Below are 15868 nucleotides of genomic sequence, written 5' to 3'. Positions count from 1 at the left end.
ATTCTGAAATTAAGCTTTATTTTACAAATATTTTGCTTCAACAAAAGCATATAATATCAATTAACAACCTCGGGGCTCACAACAGGTTTGTCTTTGAAGATTTTTTAGTTATCGTCAAAAATCAATTTCCCCACAGAGAAAACGAATGCCGTTTTTACCTTCAGAACCTTCAGTAATGTTTGCTTATTTCAGCAAACCGTTCAAGGGGAAACATTTGGTGATGTCATGGTGCAGAAACCTTTTCACTCACCTTAGTAGGGGTCTTGTTGCCGGTCGGCATCCTCCTCGCCGCCATGCTAACCAGAGCGCACGTGAAGGCGGAGGACAAGAGGATGACGGTAAACACTAGGACCCAAGGAAGAGAGCAGAGGTAGCAGGGGCCCCCGGCGGAGGTGCAGACCAGCACGTGAAGGGCCGAGCCGAACAGACACAGCAGGTAAAATGGCAGAGAGAGCAGAGATGACGCCAGCGGGACGTCCACAACAGCCTCCCTGCTCAGCGCCTCCGGCATGGCCAACAAGAGCAAAAACAGTACCTGGGAGAAAGAGAGAGAGCGTTTCAATTACACACACGTGCACACAAGGGCTCTGTTTATCACTTGTGTGAACATCTGTCGCGGGTGATGCCATCACAAACGGCCATTCGAGACCGATTGCGGTTTACACCTGGTATTAAAGCTGCTGTAAGTGATTTTCAGGGAATATCGCTCATAAAATGTCTCTGGCAGATATCGTAAAAATAGGCGTCTTGAGAAATCACACACGTCTCTGTGACAATACAAGGCACACAAAAGAATTTTAAGCCAATCAGAAATGCTCTCTGCCTGTCAGTCATTTTGCAAGTCTGGGTTTGCAGACTTTGGATTGGCTGATGTATTTAGAGGGTGAGGTTTTGGAGGTTTGGAGTTCATTGGCTAAATCAGCAAAATTGCAGAAATTGCTTACAGCACTGTAAAACTTCCTCCTCTGACCACTTCTGATTGGATGCCAGTGGAAAGAAAATAAATAAATAAATAAAATTATATATATATATATATATATATATATACACACACACACACACACACACACACACACAGTAGAGATAAATATTAGAGAACAACCTATAATTTCCTAAATGTCAAGGTCACTGCTTAGTCCTATTTGAAGTTATCCTAACAGGAGTAGAAGAGCAGTTTTTAAGCATATCTCATAAATTAATTGTATTCTGAAGACCAGTATAAAAATTTAAATGAGATATTTGAAAAAGAACTCAGAACACTTACAGATACCATCAAGTTATTGGTGTTAATCTGTAACTTGGTTCTAATTACAGTGGTTTGTGAAAGTATTCATACCCCTTCATTTTTTTTCACTTTTTCTGTTGAAGCCTTTTGCAAAACTTCTTTAAATTACTTCCCCCCCCCCCACATCCATTTACACTCCATACACCATAATGACAACGCAAAAACAGATTTGTGACAACTTTGCAAATTTATTACAAAACAAAACACTGTAATAAGTACATTGCATAAGTATTCATACCCTTAACTCAAGTCTTTCTGGGTATGATGCAATTATCTGCCATTATTCTCCTCACTGCTTTACCTCTCAAGCTCTGTCAGCTTGGATGGGGGCTGGCAGACATTTTCATGTTTCTCCAGAAATATTTGATTGTGTTCAAGCCAAGGCTCTGGCTTGGCCACTCAAAGGACATTCACAGAGTTGTCTATAATCCACTCTTGCTGTGTGCTTAGGGTCATTGTCCTGTTGGAAGGTGAACCTTCTGCCCAGTCTGAGGTTCTGAATCCTCTGGACTGGGTTTTCATTAAGACTATCTCAATATTTTGGTGCATTAAGTTTTTCTTCTACTCTGACGAGTCCCTCAGTCCCTGCTGCTGAAAAACAGCCCCACAGCATGAGGCTGCTACAAGCACACTTTACTGTTGAGATGGTACTCTACAAATGATGAGCAGTGCTTGGTTTCCTTCAAACATTATGCTTGGAATTGAGGTTCACCAGACCAGAGAATCTTGTTTCTCACAGTCTGAGAGTTCTTTAGGTGTTTTTTTTTTTTTTTGCAAATTACAAGTGTGTTTTCATGTGTCTTCACTGAGAAGAGGATTGAGTTTGGCCACATCACCATAAAGACCAGATTGGTGGCGTGTTTCAGTGATGTTTGTCCTTCTGTAAGTTTCTCTTATCTGCATAAATGATCATGGAGCTCAACTAGAGCTTCAACTTCTTGGTCACCAGTATAACAAAGCCCCTTCTTCATCAATTGCTCAGTTTGGCCAGGAGGTCAGCTCTAGGCAGAGTCCTGGTTGTTCCGAACTACTTCCATTATGGAGGCTACATGCTTTTGTGATCCTTCGATGCAGTTCCCTCTTCTCCAGATCTGTGCCTTGACGCAATCCTGTTTCTGAGCTCTACAGGCAGTTATTTTGTCCTTAGAGCTTGCTTTTCACTCTGATAGGCATTTTAAGCTGTTATACCTTTTCTGAGAGGTGTGTGCCTTTCCAAATCATACTCAATCAAATGAATTTGCACAGTTTAACTCCACTCGAAGTGTAGCAACATCTACAAGCAATATGAGTGTTCCTAAGCTAACTTTCAGGTGTCCTAGAAATTTTTTTTTTTGTAATAAATTTGCAAAGTTGTTACAAACTTGTTTTGTGCTTTGTCATTATAGTGTATGGAGAGTAGACTGATGTGGAAAAAAAGTAATTTATAGCAGTTTAACATAAGGCTGCAACATAAAACGTGAAACAAATCAAGGGGTATGAATACTTTCGCAAGGCACTGTATATGACAAACCCTATTTAACTGGTAGCAATTCTCCCACTTTCACTGAGATTGCAAGAAGGTGGACCGTTCTAAGGTGATTGAAACCCTGCAATAGGAGGATGTTCAGATAAGGGCCAAAGAGATGACCCTTTCAGCCATTGCAAGAGAAGTTGGTCATTCCAAATCTGTGATTTCTCACTAATTCATTCAAGTCCCCCAAAATGGCTGGTTGTCCACATAAGACAAATGCAGAAGAAGACAGGATAATGCAGAGACTCTCAATGATGAATCGGTTCAACACTGCAGCTGGAATTGCTTGCCAACACTATGATGTGTGATTCTTAAATTATTTCATTTGTTCCAACCCAATTCTGAGTATGTCACTACTGTACATCCCACAGTATGTGTTACAGGGAAGGGTGTTATGACTTATGGATGGCACAGGCATCTTCCCATTATTTTCTCCTCTTTTTATCACTAAGAAATCAGTGATCTACATTGCTTCTTTTGTTGCCCTTCGACTGAAAATTACAACCGCACAGTGTGGCATTGTATCCGTATTTCATTTTTGAAGTTGTGTTGTGGTACAAATAGCAACAGGTAGCACCAGTCGCTCACCGATCAAGTGCAACCATTTCACGTCATCGAAATAACAGCGCCCCACATGGTCCAAAATATGTATAAAACTATATTTTTTAAATAACATAAATCTTTTAAGGTTTTTCTACTTCATATTTCAGTAGGAGACAATATTTTCATTATGTTAAGCCATACAAGTCTTAATACAGTACACACCTCATGCTTCTCAAACACAACTGTACTAGACTAATGCAGACACATAAGCAACTGTAATCTCACTTAAACACACTCTTCATCAAGAGCGGTCAGCGTGGGTTGCACATCAACGAGGCTTTTGGAAAATTAATGATGGGTTTGTCTGCAGCTCAACATTACAACATATTTATAAACAACCCTAAAAAAGATTCACATGGAATTTAGAGGTTATTTACTAGAGAAAACCTGTCCACCGCCTAGAAACACAACTGTCAGGAAGCCTCCTGCTAATGCACGTTAAGCTTTTTTCATTGCAAAAAACTGTCGATCGCAATGACAGCCAAGAAGTGAATTCAGATATCTTGCACTCTGAGAGATTTCTGATAAAAGCTGAAGAGCAGGGCTTTAAAAAAGGACACACGCTGACGTGTCCTTGCCTCCGACTCCCAACAATGCACCGACAGTCAAACGCTCGCTTTGAAACGCACTCGCTCTTTTCTTGTCCCCATCCGGTTCACTCGCTCACGGCTGTCTTCGTTGACATCTCTACGGGATGTTACATTTGCGCTGTGAGCGATGTTTGAAAAAGTCACATGAAAAAACAAAAAAACTTTTCTCTCAGAACTTGAGATCGGAGGGTCAGAAACCGCCACGTTAATATTTAACAGAGAAAAGACACAAACTGCCGATCATCTGAGATAAAAGCTTTGTGGGAACTAGATTTAGCATAAAGGGCCAAAAGAATCAGTGAACAACGGGAGGCCGGAACACAAAATTAAAAAATCATCAGGCCGCAATCAGATATTTTGCTGAGACAGAAAAAGGAAAACAATTGACCATATTTACTTTCATAATAGGTGTTTCTGGTATTAGGCGTCATAAACTAACAACAAAAATAAAGCAAAATCTTAAATATTAATTTATTGTTTTTGAAATAATACAGTAAAAATACAGTAAAAACGGCAATATTGTGAAATATTATTAGAATCTAAAATATCTGTTTTCGATTTTATTTTATTTTAAAATTTAATTTATTCTAGTGGCACAAAACTGAATTTTCAGCATCATTACTCCAGTCTTCAGTGTCAAATGATCTTTCACAAATCATTCTAATACACTGATTTGCTGAAAACAGTTGTTCTGCTTCATATTTTGGACGAATCTGTCATACTTTATTTTCTTTTATGAATAGAAAATTCAAATGAATTCCATTTATTTCAAACAGAAATCCTGCTTTTGTCACATTGAATTATTTAAATGCATCCTTGCCGAACAAAAGTATTATTTTTTAACCAAAAATAACCAAGAAGAATAAATCCTGCAGAAGTATTTTTCATTGCTAGAATATGGCAGCTACTGCTGCAAAGAGGTTTGTCTTGATATTTATCAAAGGCTTTAATAGCTAACTGTGTTTGTGAAATTACTTTTGTTTTCAGATGACGACACCGTGCTCATTTCCACCTTTCTCTGCCCTATTTGGACAGGACTAGTTCTCCCAGAGGAGGTCAGGTCAATTTGTTTCCCAGCTGCACTTTGTGATTTCAATCCCATCCAAATTGAACACGTCTGTGTATTTCCTCACACAGCCTGTGTAAAAATTACACTGCAAATTACCTACTGTTTTTGGCAACCTCTGGAGTCCTCTAATGCTGTTCGGAAAGTAACAGCCATTGTGGTACTTTTTCACAACACTTCTCCTCGTTTATTTTGACCTTTTGTCCAACACCGTGACTAGAGCTAATTGGTGCACTTCATTATGGTGTAGACCTTTTTGCCAGCTTGCTGGGTAAAGTTGGCAAATCGGCTGTTCCATTCATCAAGCATGTAAACTCACATCCTTGCAGTCAGCAACGATAGTCTTGTTAGCAATTTGTGTTAATGACTTAAAAAAAAAAAAGCTACTAATCAAAAAATAAAAATACTAAAAAAGCGAACTGTTATAGTGAATATTATTAAATATTAGGGCTGCCCCCTAATAGTCAGCTAATCGTTAGTCGACAAGAAGAGGCTTGGTCGACCAGAACTGTACTAGTCACTTAGTCGCAGAAAAAAAATTCCACAAGAAGTGGTGAAGTCACGTAGTCAGTGACGGGCAGATCGTTAAAAGCTGGCCTTTGTGGTAATATACAGTAGTCAACATTTGAGGTGGATCACAACCTTTCATCAAAGTGGTCCTAAAACCAAAACAATACCCGTTCTAATCTTAGGACAACTGTGATGAACTTTTTTGGTCCACTTCAAATGTTAATTACTACAGTATATCGGGCAGGACATCCAAACCCTCGCCTATCATTCAACCACCTCAAATATGTTTTTTATCTGAAAGATGTATGTAGTAGCAACTTCATGGTCACTTAATCTAATGGTAACATATACAAATGTGCACTATTAAAGTGTCTGTGTGGAGTTTGGAAGCTGAACAGTAGTGCACTCACTGTATGACAGATGGAGGCGCCGGTGCGGTCACTTGCTCTTAAAATATTCCGTAAATTTTGATTATACAGATAAGAGTAATACATCTTTTGATTCTGTAAAGACTCAAAATAACAACGAAACATTGCACTTTTGTAAAATAATGTGCTAACCAGATGCGCTTTCTGCCGTCTCGGTCTCTGTAAACTTGAGCGCGAAAATCTGTATACTTGCAAAGCAAGAAAGCAAATATTCTCATATTACGTAATTACTGCAGATATGAGGAGTCAGTGTTGCCGACTTCACCTCTTAAGCCGAAAACAAAGAAAGCACTAGTTTATCAGTAAATTATTAAAACATTAATGCAGTCTCCTTGCTGCTTTTCCCAACACATTCATAATTATTAACTATATTTGCCGGTGCACTGTGGCAAGCTTTTTTAACATGCATTTGAGCGCATATTAGGCAATTAAAGGCTCATTATTATGATTTATATTATTTATTAATAAACATGTGACTAATAGTCGACTAATGCTTAAAATGAACGACTACTAGTTGACCAGAAAAATCTTTAGTCGAGGGCAGCCCTATTAAATATGCTAAATATTATCAATATTAGGGCTGGCAAATGATTAATCGCATTTAATCGCATACAAAATAAAAATAAATAATAGATAAATCGTTTGTCAGCTCTAATAAATATTATATATAATATATTATAAATATATTATAAATTTAAGCGTGCATTTCTGGAATATACATATATACACTGCTGTTCAAAAGTTCGGGATCAATAAGATTTTTTATGTTTTTTTGAAGAAGTTTCTAATTCTCATCAAAGCTGCGTTTAATAGAACAAAAACGATGTGAAGTAACATTTTTCAGTTTTAATATACATTAAATCTAATTTATTCCTGTGATCAAGGCTGCATTTTCAGCATCATTACTACAGTCTTCAGTCACATGATTCTTCAGAAATCATTCTAATATGCTGATTTATTATCAATGTTGGAAACAGTTGTGCTGCTTAATATTTGTTTGGAACCTGTGATACTTTTTTCAGGATGCTTTGATGAATAAAAAGTTAAAAAGAACAGCATTTGTTTAAAATAGAAACATTTTATAACAAAGTTTGAGGTCAGTACATTTGTATTCTTTGTTTTTTTGTTGTTGTTTTTTTATTCAGCAAGGATGTGTTAAAGGGGTCATCTGATGTTCACTTTTTCATGTTGTTTGAACATAAATGTGTGTTGGCAGTGTATGTACAAATCTGCCCTATAATGATAAAAATCCATGCAGTGGTTTTTAATTAATCTGTAAAAATAATATTCCCTTTTTCAAATCAAGCCATTCTCAGCATCTTGTCTGTGTGACATCACACCGACAGAGGCCACTCCCACGATAGTTGATTGACACGGCCGTCTTACCTTAGACCCACCTTAAATGAGCAACGATAGTCCGAACACTACTTTTTCATGCTGGAACAGGGACGTAGACAAGAATGGCTCCTAAGCGATTGAGGTGTTGTGTTTTTGGATGTAATAATGAACAATGGTCGTCATTTACTCCCAACGTCTGAGCTGCTGAAGATGCAGTAGATTACATTTGTTTGTGAAGGGAATGCATCTCCCGATCTACATTTATCCGTCTATGTTTGCGCAAATGATTTGTGATTCAGCTTCACTTACAGCAGAAGTGAGTATAAGGGGTTTATTATGAATCTCTGCAATCACCTTTCCTAATAAAGTTCTAGTTAGCAAGTTTAGCGGCTAAATGCGGCTAAAGTAAACAGGCTCGTCACTCCACAGAGAGAAGAAAGGGGCGGGGTGAGCAGAGCTCATTAACATTTAAAGCAACATCGATCAGAACAAGAAGATTTTTGCAGAGCTGATTTTGGCAAGGTGAAAAAGGTGTTTTTTACACTACCACTGAGAAATTTTAACCACAGCATGTTACAGACTTTTCATTAAGGCCCTAAATAATCACATCAACTTGTGGAAAATGGGCATCCGATGACACCTTTAAATTGATAAAAAGTAATAGTAAAGACTTACATTGTTAGAAAAGATTTATATTTTGAATAGATGCTGTTCTTTAACTTTTTATTCATCAAATAATCCTAAAAAAAAAAAAAAAAATATCACAGGTTCCAAAAAAATATTTGGCAGCATAACTGTTGCCAACATAGATTATTCTAATAATAAATCAGCATATTAGAATGATTTCTGAAGGGTCATGTGACACTTCAGATTACATGTATAGCCACTGATGTCAAACACTGTGTACCCAATCAAACTCTATTAAAATTGTGTCTACGCTTGACAAAACACTCCAAAATAATGCATGACATGACCTCATCCATAATAAAATCTGTATTATTAATAAACCTCAATGTCCGATTTCATAAGTCCTGAAGCAAAACATACTGAGAACCACAACGAAATCCAGCCCGTTTTATTTTTCTTTTTGAACATCTTATTCCACTTTAAAATTCTTCACATTACATGCTTTGCAAATGCTGTTTCCTGTTGCTTTTAATTGCAGGCCTTCAGCGCTCGACTGAATGAATTTGGTTTTATCATCCTGAACAACAGCCGCTCCATTTACATGACGAATCTCCAGAAAAGCCATTTGAAAAGTTTCATTTCAAATGTGTATTTGCTGTTGGTTTGACTCTGGGGAAGCTTTGTTATTAATTTATGTAGAATCGGCCCTCAGGAGACACGCAGAGTCTTACAGGCACCAATGGAATCTAAACGATGTTATTTCATGCGCTTAACCTCAAGAGAAGAAGACTTCACACAAGCAGACTTTACAAAGACTAGACTACCTTGAATAACAAAGAAACACATTCTGTTGGGGAAATATAGTGACTTAAGAAAAAAAAAAAAAAAAAAAAAAAACTAACAGTATTCTCATAGCTTTATAACATTACAGTTGAATCACTGATGTCACATGGACTATTTTATCAATTTCCTCACTACCTTTCTGGGCCTTTAATGTGTCAGTTGCATTGCTGGGTCAGAAAGCTCTCGGATTTCATCAGAAATATCTTAACTTGTGTTCTGAAGATGAACGAAGGTCTTACAGGATTTTTTAAAGCTTTATGGAGGAAACATTTTATAACATATCTTTTTCCAGGCCTGCAGAATACATGAAATCACACATTTGATGCATACTATACTGTGTGTGTGTGTGTGTGTGTGTGTGAGCTAAAGACCTTTTTCTGCCACAGTTCAACAGTTGTATTTGCTAAGTGCAATCCATTATTGAAGTAGTACAGTCTTCAAACAGTCGATACCTCATGTGGTCAATGAGATCTAAAGGACACAGTCTCCACTGGGATGTAGGACTGGAGAATGTCAGGTTTGAGGGCATCCAGCGGGTCATATGAAATGGAGAAACCCCGGTCTTCTTCCTCATAGAGGACTGGTAAAGATGTTCGTTTGCTGCTGGTCAGGTGATTTGTATTTTATATTTAATTAGAATCTAAGGTCTTAATACAGATGTAATTGAAAAGGTAATTGCAACTTTTTAACTCCTAAATAAGAGGTAAATAGCAAGTCTGGGATTTTTCTTTTCTCACTGTTTAAAAAAAAAAAAAAAGAAAGTCAGATTTGTGCAATATAAACTAAGAATTGGGATTAAAAAAAGTCTGAAATGTGAAATAAACGTTTTTACTTTTTTATTCTGTGGCAGAAACTGGCTTTTTGCTCAGTGAAGCTCCATTTTATTGACTCAAAATACAGTAAAAACTGTAATATCGCAAAATAGTATAAATTTAAAATAACTCAAATCTATTTGGATATATTTTTTAATTTAATTTATTCCTGTGATCCTAAATACTTCACATTATCGTTCAGAAAACATTCTAAATTTTTTTATTTTATATATATATATATATATATATATATTTTTTTTTTTTTGTTATTTTAATTCTTTAAGTTCAATATATTGGGATAAAATTGAGATAAAAAGCAATAGTGACCTTTTTACATTTTTTTATTCTGTGGCAGAAATCGGCTTCCATATTTTCGCTCAGCAAAGCTCCGTTTAATTGATCCAAAATACAGTAAAACCAGTAATATTGTGAAATATTACTACAATTTAAAATAACTGTTATCTGTTTGAATATATTTTTAAAAAATAATTTATTTCTGTGATGCAAACCTGAATTTTCTGCAGTCATTACTCCAGTGTTGAAAATATAATATTAATGTTCTTGTGGAAAATGTGTTATTTTATTATTTTTTTTTTTTTTTTTTCAGAATCCTTTGATTCTCGAATGTTCAAAAGAAAAAGTATTTAATTAAAAAAAAATAAAAAACCTTACTGACCCCAAACTTTTTCGCATTAAATATGGTATCTGACAGATGTTGATCAAATAAACTGGCTAAATAAATATAAGAAATAAATCACTATAATCTTCTATTGCACAAAAACTAAGCTGTAAAAAAATGTTTTTTACAGCCATGAGTTCATTAAGATAAGACTGCTCATATTAACAAAGACTTTTCTGCTCACTTAGGCTGCATTACATTTGATTAAAACTATAGAAAAATCAGTAAAATTGTAAAATATTTTTTACAATTTACAATCAACTCTTTTCTATTCAATTATATTTTAAAATGTAATTTATTCCTGTGATGCAAAGCTGAATTTTCAGCATCGTTACTCCAGTCTTCAGTGTTACAAGATCCTTCAGAAATCATTAAAATAAATGCAGTTTTGCTATCCTAGCTCTTTAAGTTCGATATAAACTCAGAATTGGGTTTAAAAAAAAAAAAAAAAAAAAAAAAAAAAAAGTATCAAATGTGAGATAAAAAGTCATAGTATCCTTTTTTAAATTTTTTATTCTGTGGCAGAAAGCTTCTATATTTTTGCTCAGCAAAGCTCCATTTAATTGGACCAAAATACAATAAAACCAGCTATACTGTGAAATATTATTACAATTTAGAACAACTGTTACTTATTTGAATATATTTTCAAATTTAATTTATTCCTGTGTTGCAAACCTGGATTTTTTTGCAGCCATTACTCCAGTCTTGACTATATAATATTAACATTCTTGTGAAAAATGCTACATTTACATGTTCACAAGAAAAGCATTTACACCAAAAAAAAAAAAAAAAGAGCCCAAACTTTTGAATGCTAGTGTATGACATCAATTGCACATTAAATACAGTATCTGACAGATGCTGAACAAATAAACAGGCTAAATAACTATAACAAATAAATAACTATAATCTTCTATTGCACAAAACTATCATAGTCTTTGCAAATAAACTGAGAGCTATGTATTGTGCATAATAACGGGAACATCGCTCACGCCAGGCGATTTGAAGTCTGACAGTAATTGTGTTTATTCTTGAAGGTGGTGAATTAGTTCAAAAGTGCTGCTTTGATGGCTGTAGCGGCGCAGCTTTAAAGGGATGAATTTAGAGATGCATCTTCTCAGAGAGGGTTTTAGCGTGCTGACAGTCTAATACCGCATCTACACCGCAAAAAATAGCTGAATTACGTGCTTGCAGTGCAGAGTTTGGCACGCTACAGTCCTCTAAATAAATACAAACCAAACAACCTAGCTGTGAAAAGGCAAATGTTGCAAAAAGCAAAACTTTCAAGGCCAGTATTCACCAGAATGTAAATACTAAAACTAAGCTTTAAAAAAAAAAAGACTGCTCATATTAACATAGCAAGACTCTTCTGGTCACAAGGGCTGCATTTATTGGATTAAAAATATGGAAAAATCAGTAAAATTGTGAAATATTATTAGAAATTAGAATAACCATTTTCTATGTGAATGTATTTTAAAAAGTAATTTATTCCTGTGATGCAAAGCTGAATTTTTAACATCATTACTCCAGTTTTCAGTGTCACATGATCTTCAGAAATCATTCTAATAATGTTTTTTTTTTGGATATTTTGGTTCTTTGAACATATTTCAAAATAAAGCACCGATTTACAGTGGTAAATCCACTTATCTAAAGATGTTTTGATTGGGATGTGGAGGTTAAAGGTCAGATTCACACTCCAGTGCTTAATAGCTACTGGTTAACATTATTTCCCTCCCCCAAAATAGTTGTTTATCACATATTAATAAAAGATTATGAAATACACAAAACAAACATCCTTACAGGAATAACATGTACCGATGAAACAAGAACAAAAGACCAGGAACTCGTGTTAGGAAAGCCAATAGGGTTAGTTTTGATTTCATGTTCACTTGAGGAAATAAGTAACAGTGGAAACCAAAAACCAAAACTGAAAGGCTGAAGAAATGAATCCTGTTCTCCAACAACCCACGCGAGGCTGGGTCTAAACTCTGCCGCGAGGGCTGGCGAGCTCTTTATTGTTAATTAGAGAGAAGAGAGGGACTAATTAAGCTCATAATGAGTTGGCAGGGTGAGGGGTGTAAATGAGACGAGAGGCCGCAGTCCTTCAAACTCAGACATTGATCCTCCTTCACGCCACTGTTAAGACTTACGAACTCTACTCTCAATTCACGTCTCACCGCCGTTCACCTTATTATCAGCCGACAGAAGAAAGAGAAGAGCTGATCAATCAGCCAGCAAACAAGTGAAAAATAAAAAAAAGATGGCAAATTATGCAGTACCTAAAAATGTGGGGCCAGGAAGATTTTTGTTTTGAAAGAAATTAATACTTTTATTCAACATAGCTGCATTAAATTGATCACAAGTGACAGTAAAGAGACGTATAAGGTTACAAAACATTCCTATAACATATTTGTTTTTCATATAACATTAGTTATAATTAAAAATATTCTTGAGCAACAAATTATTTCTGAAGGACCATGTGACACTGAAGACTGGAGTAATGATTCTGAAAATTCAGCTTTACTATTACAGAAATAAAAATGCATGCAAATAAAAAAAATGGTAATGATAATAATAACAGGGTTCGTACAAATACTGTAAAATGATGTTCTAAGACTTTCAAGGACTTTTCAAGCATTACTTTTTTGATTTTCAAGGACTTCAATCAGATCTCACTTATCAAAATGTCTTCGCTTTCAAATTAAAACCACGGGTAATTTTATTAAGGGGTTCGTATTTGCGTTTCATATTGCTTCAATGGTTTTGTTTTTTACTGTTTAATAAAATTTTAAAAAATCTAAAAAAAAGACTCTCAAAACCACACCGAAATCCTGATCTGAAACAAATGGTTCACAATACGTGTTCTGAAGTCCCAGACTGAATCAAATGACTTGCGAATCTGCACCAAAGACTCAACCTGAATCAAATGATTTGCGAACCCGCTCTGAAGTTCTGATCAGAATCAAATGATTCACGATCCACGCTCTAAAGTTCCAATGTGAAGCGAAAGATTTGCGAACCTGCTTCGAAGTCCCAAACTGAATCAAATGATTTGCGAACCTGCACTGAAGTCTCGATCTGAATCAAATGATTCGCAAACTTGCTCCGAAGTTCAGATCCGAATTAAATGATTCAGAATCCACGCTCTGAAGTTCCAATGTGAAGCAAAACATTCACGGACCTGTTTTGAAGATCCAATTTAAATGAAATGATTTGCGATACGTGCTTCGAAGTCCCAAACTAAATCAAATGATTTGCGAACCTGCACTGAAGTCTCGATCTGAATCAGATGATTCACGAACCTGCTCCGAAGATCTGATCAGAATTAAATGATTCGCAATCCACGCTCTGAAGTTCCAAATGTGAAGCAAAAGATTCACGGACCTGTTTCGAAGTTCCAATTTAAATCAAATGATTTGCGATACGTGCTTTGAAGTCCCAAACTGAATCAAATGATTTCTGAACCTGCACTGGATCCGAATCAAATGATTCGTGAACTGGCTCCAAAGTTCTGAACGGAATTAAATGATTTGCAATCCACGCTCTGAAGTTCCAATGTGAAGCAACAGATTCGCGAAACTACTCCGAAGTCCCTAACTAAATCAAATTATTCACAATACGTGCTCTGAAGTCCCATTCTGAATCAAATTATTCGCGCTATGCAAAGTTTCAATCTAAATCAAATAATTTCCGAAAGCGCTCTGAAATCCTGGTCTAAATCAAATGATTTGTGATATGCAATTGGGAGTGCTTTTAAACAGTGAATCACTTTGCGACGCAATGGTTTAACTAATTTGTCTCTTTTAATTTGATCTGTTTTTTGTTTTGTTTTTTTTTGCTAGTGATGCACTTGAAATGAATGATCAAAGTCACAAGTTTGAATCAATCGGAGTGGTTCCAGTGTAAATGACTCACTCAGTTGATTCAGTTAATTTGTTCCTCTTTTTGTGTCTTCAACCACATTTACACAACATTGTCAGTACTACTACTGGCTTAGCTCACTAGTTTTATGTTTTTTGTTTGTTTGTTTGTTTTTTACCAGTTTCAGTCACTGAAATAAATGAAAAAAGCATTTTGTTTTTTGAGTTGTATGAATTTTGCATGAAAAGATATTGAAGACATATAAAACATTAAACAGTTATTTCATAGATACACTGTCTTTCAATAATTCAAGCACTTTTCCAGTACCTCTTCAGAAATATTGTTATTTTCAAAGGTTTTCCAGGCCTGAAATTTCAAAAAGTAATTTCAAATTCAAGTACTTCAAGCACTTTAAAGGGGTCATCGGATGCCCATTTTCCACAAGTTGATATGATTCTTCAGGGTCTTAATGAAAAGTCTATAATATACTTTGGTTAAAAATTCTCAATGGTTTTGTAAAACAACACCCTTTTTACCCTTTAAGCTCTGCAAAAATCATCCCATTCTGGTCGAGGCTGCTTTAAACGCAAATGAGCTCTGCTCGCCCCGCCCCTCTCTTCTCTCTGTGGAGTAACAGCCTGTTTACTTTAGCAACAACTTTTAGCCACTAAACTTGCTAACTAGCACATTATTAGGAAAGATGATCGCAAAGATTCATAAAAAAAACCCTTATACTCACTTCTCCTGTAAGTGAAGCTGGATCACGAATGATTCACGTGAACATAGACGGATATATGTAGATCGGGAGGTGCATTCCCTTCACAAACAAACTTAATCCACTGCATCTTCAGCGGCTCAGATGTCGGGAGTAAATGACGACCACTACATTCATTATTACATCAGCAACACAACACCTCAATCGCTCAATCGGAGATATTCTTGTCTAACTTACATCCCTGCTCTGGTATTGAAACAAAGAGGGTGGACTGTTACAGCTGATCTGAGGTAAAACGCTCATGTCAATGAACTATGGTGGGAGCGGCCTCTGACGGTGTTACGCCACAACGACAGGCATCTGAGAATGGCTCGATTTGAAAAAGGGGATATTATTTTTACAGATTAATTAAAAACCACTGCATGGATTTTTATCATTATAGGGTAGATTTGTGCATACACTGCCAACACACATTAATGTTCAAACAACATGTAAAAGTGAACTTAGCATCCGATGACCCCTTTAAGCATTTTGTATGAATGCTTTGATAATAACATTTTACAATATTACTGTTTTACTGTATTTTTGATTAAATAAATGCAGCCTTGGTGAGCAGAAGAGGCTTTCAAAAACATAACAAAAAGTGCAGGATTTCAAATGAATGAAATAATGAATGCATTATATAGTACATTATGTACTCAAATCAGTTTACACTGTATTACTTACATTTAAAGGGATAGGTCACCCAAAACTGAAAATTCTGTCATTAATCCATAAGCAAGGTTGCCAGGTTTTCACACCAAAACCCACCCAATTGCTACTCAAAAATAGCCCAGAAATAGCCCAATCGTGTTTCAAAGGGGGGTCCCTCGTTAAAAATCACGTTCCGGGGAATAAAATATACAGTTTTTGACGGGGATCCCCTGGTAAACTCACATTTCAGGGGCAAAATATGACGTTATTAGGGTCGCTTCAACCCGTGGACATCAAAAACTACCTGCGGC

The 15868-nt window shown here is 35.9% G+C and overlaps 1 protein-coding gene across 1 annotated transcript in view; it reads right to left on the bottom strand.

Annotated features, from left to right (window-relative positions):
- pigg (phosphatidylinositol glycan anchor biosynthesis class G) overlaps nucleotides 1–15868 on the bottom strand; it is a 175741-nt gene that overhangs the window by 90677 nt on the left and 69196 nt on the right. Inside the window, 1 exon segment of the mRNA XM_051128200.1 lies at nucleotides 251–535. Coding sequence (XP_050984157.1) covers nucleotides 251–535 — 285 coding nt within the window.

Source organism: Labeo rohita, chromosome 14, assembly GCF_022985175.1.
Source record: "Labeo rohita strain BAU-BD-2019 chromosome 14, IGBB_LRoh.1.0, whole genome shotgun sequence".
Lineage (NCBI taxonomy): Eukaryota > Metazoa > Chordata > Actinopteri > Cypriniformes > Cyprinidae > Labeo > Labeo rohita.
This window is presented reverse-complemented; position numbering and strand designations above follow the sequence as displayed.